At 23.5% G+C, this 8255-nt stretch overlaps 2 protein-coding genes across 2 annotated transcripts; one reads left to right on the forward strand and one right to left on the reverse strand. All coding sequences in view use genetic code 6, as the record gives it.

Moving 5' to 3' along the window:
• Positions 1-529: 529 nt before the first annotated feature.
• Positions 530-3240, forward strand: TTHERM_00678590 (hypothetical protein; the record flags this gene model as incomplete). The annotated part of the gene is made up of 3 exons (XM_001027835.2): positions 530-548; positions 608-924; positions 994-3240. 3 exons carry the CDS (start codon positions 530-532, stop codon positions 3238-3240), a joined length of 2583 nt encoding a protein of 860 aa, XP_001027835.2.
• Positions 3241-4257: 1017 nt separating this feature from the next.
• TTHERM_00678600 (transmembrane amino acid transporter protein) lies at positions 4258-6265 on the reverse strand (the record flags this gene model as incomplete). Its single annotated transcript, XM_001027836.2, has 3 exons — positions 4258-4888; positions 5218-5515; positions 5752-6265. The coding sequence occupies 3 exons, from the start codon at positions 6263-6265 to the stop codon at positions 4258-4260; spliced, it is 1443 nt and encodes a 480-aa protein (XP_001027836.2).
• Positions 6266-8255: the final 1990 nt, after the last annotated feature.

Here is an 8255-nt window from a genome sequence, read left to right on the forward strand (position 1 = left end):
AAAAATTTTAATTAAAGTTAATACATATTTTTTTTTTTTTGATCATAAAATTAATAATAAATTAAAGAAAAATTAGCGATAACAAATTTTATAAAAAATAAAAAATTAATAACATGAAATATCATAATTTGAAATCTGTCTGTAAAGGGAGATACTACTATTCAAAATCAATAGATTTTATTAATAAATAATAAAATTCATAGTTGATGCTCTGTTAATTATTTGAAAAAAGAAAAAAGAAAAATAATTAAAATTCTTATTAATTAATTAGTGAAAGAAAATAATTACAGGAAATATTAGATAGATAGATAATTAGTTTGATAGAAAGATAATTAAATAAATAAATTGAATTTTACCATATAATTATAGCCAAATAAAAGATATATAGATTAATTATATTTTGTCACGCAAAATAAAACTTATTTTAGTAGAGTAGGAATTATTATTAGCTAAATAGAACTTTATCATTGCAAATATTTATAGCAAGTCGAATTGATTACTGATATTAAATAATTATTATTTCATAAAAATGAGTACCGTCCAAAACAGTAATTTAATTAATATGATCATTTTGTAATATCAAAAAAACAAATTATGTATAATAAAGAGGTATTTTAGATAGAAAGCATTTAGGAGGAGTAAAATGAAATCGATTCAATAAATAATTCTTCTCGCAGATTTTAAAATCATGGGCCTGTGTTTCACAATAGTGATTAATAATAGGCTAACTTTTCAAATTATGAATAGCATCTTAGGTAACAACAGATTAATCAAAGTTACTAATAGAAGCCATAGTAGTAATAGTAGTAGAATTTAAAGTATACATTTAATAACAACACTAATGGCAATCAACTTACACCGATTTAGATGTATTTGAAGGAAAAAATAGCTTATTAGAATCAGCCCTATCATGCAAATAGCGGAGTAAAAGCAATTAATTAGTTAAAATTTATTTGATTTTGTTTTATTTAGAATCAATATTTGAAATAATAGTCGTTAATTATTCACAATGAGAAACTGGATACATCAAGCTAGCTCACAAGCACAATTGATAAAAACTTAGAACAGCACTATTAGCAAAACTAATCTCAAAATATGATGCCAAATGAGGGTTATGAATACTAAGCTTCTAATTCTATCATTCCTTAAAGGTTGTTTCATAATAGTGTGTAAGCTCAAAACAATAGCTAAAGCCTTGAATAAAAAAATAATTTCATATAATCAAAATAGCAATTTCAACAACTCAATCCTTAAATTCAATAAATTGAGCTTGAAAAATAACAATATAATCAGCAGTTATAATATTTAGATATGCTACAATAGTAGTTGCATTAGCATTAGTTAACATCAAATGGAGAATATAGAGGAGTAGAGGACGATGTTAAATTATTTATAGAACAACTCTCTGCCTCTTAGATTTTGCAGTAGCAGCAACTGTTAAATTAATAGCAATAACAATTGTAATAGAATAATTTTGAGTAGCTTATGGATCCTTAATAATAGCTTTAAAATGATTTGTATCACTAATAGTAATAGATAAATAATAGTAAAATATATAACTCTATGAGATAATCAAACTCTTCTTCAGCTACTTAAAGTAATAAAAATTACTTTACTGTCAATCCCATACACGAACAGGTCAAAAAATTTTAAGAAAAATTAAACAGCAAAAACTCTAAAATTTAGCAGTAGAGTTCATCATAGAAGAAAAGTCAAGATCATACTTAAAAGCAAAACAATTCAGAAATAAAATAGAGTGAAGTAGATTATTAAACACAATAGAATGAGAACTTTGAAGGATAAAATAATCAAAATCAGCAAAATGCATAAAACTAGTTACTTGTTTTATAACAGCAAACACCTAAGCATATTTATTTAAATTTAGATTCTCTTAACTCTAATCGCAAAAAAGGTAGTAAAAACTCTTCTATAAGTTAATCAGCTAGCAATTAAAAGAAAATAGCGACACCTTTGAAGTAAACAAAAAAAAATTAATAAGTAAGTAATAAAAAATCATCACAGCAACAACAAGCTTCTTTAAGTTAGAATATTTAAGGAAGTCAAAAAAGTAGTAGTAATAGGAATAGCGATTATAATACGCTAAATCCTCCTCCTCCTAGTAAAGTCTCATCTACAGCTACTCCCTTGAACGAATAATAGGATAATTATAATAATGATGAAATTAAAGAAGAATTCCTTAATTAGTAACAAATAAAAATATTAAATAGCTCTAACGAGAAAAAGAAGGTTGTAAATTCGATTTTTGACTCTAAAAAAAGTTATTTGGATGTCCGTTCTTCGAAAAATAAAGAAACTGCCAAATAATAAGTTTAATAATAGCAAATAAAATAATATTTAGAATAAAATAAACAGAATTATTCTTAAAATATTTATCAAAATATTGATAACTTGAAATAAGTCAATGATATTTATGGGCTAAATTAAAATCAGAATTCAGCAGCTGTTGATAATCAAATCAATGCTTAAAAACTTTTTGAACAAAGACAACATTAAGAATAACTTTAACAAAATATCTAGAATCACATTCAAATCCAGAATTAAGTTTCTTAAAAAAATAACTTATCAAATAGAAAACCTTCTCAAACTATGAAAGCAAGTAAATCTTTACCATAGTTTATTTCATAGGAATCTCTTATGAATTCTGCTAAAGAAAGATAAAATTTAGAATTCATATAAAAAGCAGATAAAACAATTGAGATTAGAAGTAAAGATAACAGTTTTGCTTAAAGTTCCTCACACTTCTAGTCTAAGATTGCCTCTCCTCATTCGGTATCTACTCTCTTAAATAAGCATAACTAAAGCACAATTTCATAATTTGGTTAAACAAACTACTTTGGAATTATGACTTCCCCTAAAACAAAGCTAGGTGAGTCGAAATTTTACAACAAATAATCAATTTTAGAAAGAAATGATTTCTGGTTAAAACATACTGACACTCATAAATAGTTACTCAATTTGCATTATATAAGTGAAGAAATGAAAGAATGCTCATTTTCTCCCACTTTTTTCACAAATAATATGAATAGAAAATGTGCAGTTAAGCATTAAAATTAGTCTGCTAGAGTATAATAATCTCTCAATCCAACATTCCATAAATAAGCTGCTTAAATGAAGTCTTCTTATTCCAGATTGCATAATTTTAAAAAAGAAATGGGTTTCATTGACGAGATACAAAAGTAGCAGAATCAGTAAGAAAATATTGATATAAAAAATAATTGAACAAAGTTATTTTAGAAAAGCTCAAATAAAAGTAGATATTTAAAATAATATTTGAAAATTTTCTTTGAGACTCAATTTTGAATTATTTTATAATGAATTTTGTTAATTCAAATATCAACCATTTTTATGTATATAAGTACCTTCAAATTCATAAGAAGGAATAAGCAAATTGTTATATATTTATCATTCAATAAATGAATGCACTTATTTTATTTTATAATTTTATATATTTTATATGTAGTTTTGTATTTTTAAATAATCCAAAAATATACTTTAAAATTGATTTAAAACATTATTTATCTAAAAAAATATATAATTTGATCTCTACTTTCAAGTTTGGGTAAGTTATTGATGATGAAATTTGATATTTTAAAATTTAAAATAAGCTAAATACAAAATAATTCTTCATTTAATTATATATCTTTATTAGAAAAATTCTATACGTTAGCTTGTTACAAATGTTTGACCAGTAATAAATAAGAAATAAATCTAATAAAAAATATTATTTTAATTGACTATTTTTATAAGCCATGTATAATTTTTATCAGTTAATTTTTAGAATTTTTTTAAATTTATGTTTAAGCTAAATCAAAAAAAAACATAATGATATTAATATCTAACTTTTATATTGCATTCTAATAAAATTCTCCTCAAATTAACTTTAACTTTTATTCTAATAGTGAAAAAATATAATTATATTAATATTCAAATCCATCTAATTTTTTACAACTCGATATTACTAAGGAATTTCTTTAAAAAGGAAAGTTGGATTTTAATGTAAATTGGTTTTAATTAAAAGCAAGATTGATTTTTTTAATATTTGCCTAGTACATACACTTTGACAAAAAAAAATGAATGAGAATGAATAAATTTTAATATAATAATTAAATACAAACATTGAGAAGAAATAAATACTTATTTTCTTATCGAAATAGATTAATTTATAATTTTTTATTTATTATATTATATGATTTATATACATTCCATTGAAATAATTTATTTATTATTTAATTTTATTCAGGAGTACTCTTATTATAATTAGATTATTGTTGAAACTATTCCTGAAATACCACCAACAAGACCAAACAAGAAAACTATTATGCAAATTATGTCTAGTGTTTTACCCCTTGGAAGAGTTTTTTAAGTGCATTTTTCTTCCTGTATGTTTTAATAAATATTTTGAGCTTCTTTGTCAGATTAAGTTTCCTTTGTTGACAATGCGATCAATATCAACTCCTTAATTTAAGCTCTCTTGAGAAGTAGGAAAGGTGTTGTGAATGTTAAAACAGTGCAAAAAACACATCCTAATAGATTGAAGATTGAACTAATACCAGATATATAAATTGATAAAATGCCAAAAGAAAAGAAAATTGCTGTTCTAGTTAAAATCATTTATATTATATTAGTTTCTTCTGTATGTTTTTTAAGTATGAAGACTTTGATAAAGTTGTCTAGGTGATAACCTATAGGGAAACAAAACATAAGAATACCAGCGGTAAGTGCAATACCATATAAAACAGAAATAACATCACCATACCCATTCATAGAGCCAAAATTTACAAAAATAATATCATTAGTTTCATCTCCAAAAGCCAGATACCCTAATGCTCCTACAACTATTCCCAAAGTGCAAGAAATGGTGAGATATCTATTTTTATTTATAAAATCACGTAAATTCAAAAATTAGCATTTCATAAAATAATAAAAAAAATTTGTAATTATTTTGAAGTCATTGAAGTTTGTCCAAGATAGATTGTTTCTAGAGTTATCAATTAAACTCAACAAACAAACAATTAATCTACCATTTTTAATTAAATTTTTGTTATTAGCTTTATTCTGTGAAATAGACTTTTATATCATTCTATCAAATCTATCAATTAAATTTATTATTTTACATTTTCCTTCTATGTAAATTAATAATAATCTAATCTATGCAAACTTTCAATTTAATTGCAAATTATTTAAACAATTATTTACCTTCTGAGCACTGTTGGAAATTTAGATTTTTCTTCCATGGAGGCATGAATTTCAGTTATAACACCATTAATATCATATGCAAATGAAAAGACTCCAAATTAAAGAGGAATTTGAGAAAATTCAAAGTATTTATATGAAGGAAAATTACTACCAAAATCGTTCATGGCAATTATGGATTTAACTATAATAGTACCAATAGCTATGAATAAAGCAGTTAAACCTAAGTAATTAAAAATTACAAGCTTTTGTATGTGTTTGTATAAGGAGAGTGGAAGGTAAATAGCAAACATGACTAAAACTATATTTTAATAAAAAAATTCAATAACATATTCATAAATAGTAAATATTTATTATCTATAGCTTCTTTCCTTTAATATTTTAATTTTAATAAATTTTTTCTACTTTTTAAATTATAAATCGAAATTTATTAGAACGAAATCTCAATATTTAATTTAAAAGTAGGAGGAGTAATTTATGCTTAGTTCTAGGCCATAGATACAAATTAAATCAAATCAAAGTGTATAAAAAATTTACTAACATATAGAGGTTCTCCTGCTAAATCTTTAGTAGAGTCCTTAACGAAAATGCAATATCCTATAGCTGTACCGTATGCGTATATCATAGTAATAACTTCTAAAAATATTTTAACTTTCTTGTTGAACAATATACCTGCTGCCCTTTCTAATGTAAGATTTTAGTTGTTAGGGTCTTTTCTGTTGAGACTTTCTTAAAAGCATATAACTTTGCTGAGAATCAACCAGCAGAAATAGCAAGAAAGACCAAAAAGTATCATCATAATTATACTTAAAATGATTCCGCAGCTCTTAAAGACTGATGGATAGAACAATATACCAGTTCCAAGTCCACTTTTTACCATATTCACAGTAGCCTCTAAAACAGTACTTCCTTTAACTACTTGTTAGTTGTTTTATTACTCATCATCCTTAATAACAGATGGTATAGTTGCTTTAAAACTTTGCGCTTCATTAGAGTTTTAATTTGCTAGCTTTATGATATCGTTTTGTTATTCTGCTGGCTATAATTCCATTTTAGTTAGTATTGAAGTGAAATATATTTTCTTGAAAAAATTTAGTTTGCTTAATACCGAGGTTATTTTTTAATTTAAAATTTGTGATACAAATATTTTTTATAATAAAATGAACAATCTTAATAACGAATTTATACTAATTAAATTACAATGAAGTTTGTCTTAGTCGAATATCAATCACAAAATACATACCTATTATTAGCGTATGATTAAATTAATTACTATATACAAATTGTTAATAGCTCTTTAAATTCAGTAGAACTATTACAATTGTACTTGATTACAAATATATAAATAAGTAAATAAATAAACATGCAAATTAATAAATTTTTGATATTTGTCATTATAAGCACTACTTTTAGTTTTTAAAAAGAAAAACCTAAAAATTAATATGCAATATTACCAAACTAGATTTTTTCTAGTGACTACTAAAATGTTTGATCCCTTCTTATTTTTAATTTGAGTATTTGCATTTATGTTTTTAGTTATAGTATAAGACACTAAAATCCATATTTTAGAAACTAAATTCAAACTTTTCTTTACAATCTTTCATATAAATACCATTTTATTTATAATTTTCTATCTCACTCATAGGATATTATTTGATATGATTTCTTCTAAAATTACTTCATATCCAAAAGTTAATTAAAACTATTTTATCATTTAACCAAATAAGTACTTTCTAAAATTAGAAAATTAGTAAACCATTTTCAACTTTTTAAAACTATTAACTTGAAATGACTAAATTAATAGATTTTACAATTTATCAAATTTTAAAATATTCCATTGTATTTTTTAGGCCTAAAATTTAATTTTTTCTCAGACTAATTTATTAGCTTTAATTTAATTTCAGAAAGCTAGATTTTACTTTCTTATTTAAAAAAACAATATTTTTTAATTTTTGTAAATGATTTTCACAGAAATAAACTAGTTTCTGTATATAATGAATCCTCGTTAACTAATTAAAACAAAATTATATTAAAACACAAAATTTTTTATAAAAAAAGGAAATGAAGTATATGATGGTAGGTAACTTTTTTAAAAAACTATATGAATTTAAAATCACAATTAAATTTAAACATTAGGAAAATTTTGAAAAAAACTCGCTCTATCAAACCCTACCCTGGCATTAATACAAAATTCTTACTATTTGATTATTTTTATAACCAAATTTTTTTGTTAAAACATATTGAAATTGATTTTTATAAATAATTATTTTGCCAAATAGTATGAGCAAAATATAAGTTAATTTTTTTTATTGTTTGATTTATTTTTAAATATTTACATTTTTTATGTTACTTTAAAAATGTTTTAAGACTTAACTAATTATTTAAAATTACTTAAACTCAATAAAAAAAATGTTTTATCAAATTTATAAAATGTTAAATCAAATTTTCATACTTCACTCTTTAAAGAAAATAAATATTTCTTAAATAATAAACACTTTTCTCTAAAAAATATTTTAAATATCAATATTCGTTAAATATTATTTTTTATTTTGTCGTATTAAATAAAAATTAATTTTATTTATTTAAATTATTGTTAAATTTACATATTAAAAAAGAATATTTTAAACTATTCTACTACCCATATTCAAAAAATGTAATAAAAAATCTAGCTTTAACTATTCCCACAAAATATTGAGATTAATTTATATAACTATCTAATGTTTATTCATAAAATATATTTTTACATTTTCCAAATGCTCCTTTTAAATTTGATATTTATCCGAAAAAATATAATAAAAAAAATAAACATTAATAAATATAATTTAATATTTAAATTAATTTAGGGGTTGGGGTTGGGGTTGGGGTTGGGGTTGGGGTTGGGGTTGGGGTTGGGGTTGGGGTTGGGGTTGGGGTTGGGGTTGGGGTTGGGGTTGGGGTTGGGGTTGGGGTTGGGGTTGGGGTTGGGGTTGGGGTTGGGGTTGGGGTTGGGGTTGGGGTTGGGGTTGGGGTTGGGGTTGGGGTTGGGGTTGGGGTTGGGGTTG

The sequence above is a fragment of the Tetrahymena thermophila genome, assembly GCF_000189635.1.
Source record: "Tetrahymena thermophila SB210 genomic scaffold scf_8253823, whole genome shotgun sequence".
NCBI classification, from domain to species: domain Eukaryota; phylum Ciliophora; class Oligohymenophorea; order Hymenostomatida; family Tetrahymenidae; genus Tetrahymena; species Tetrahymena thermophila.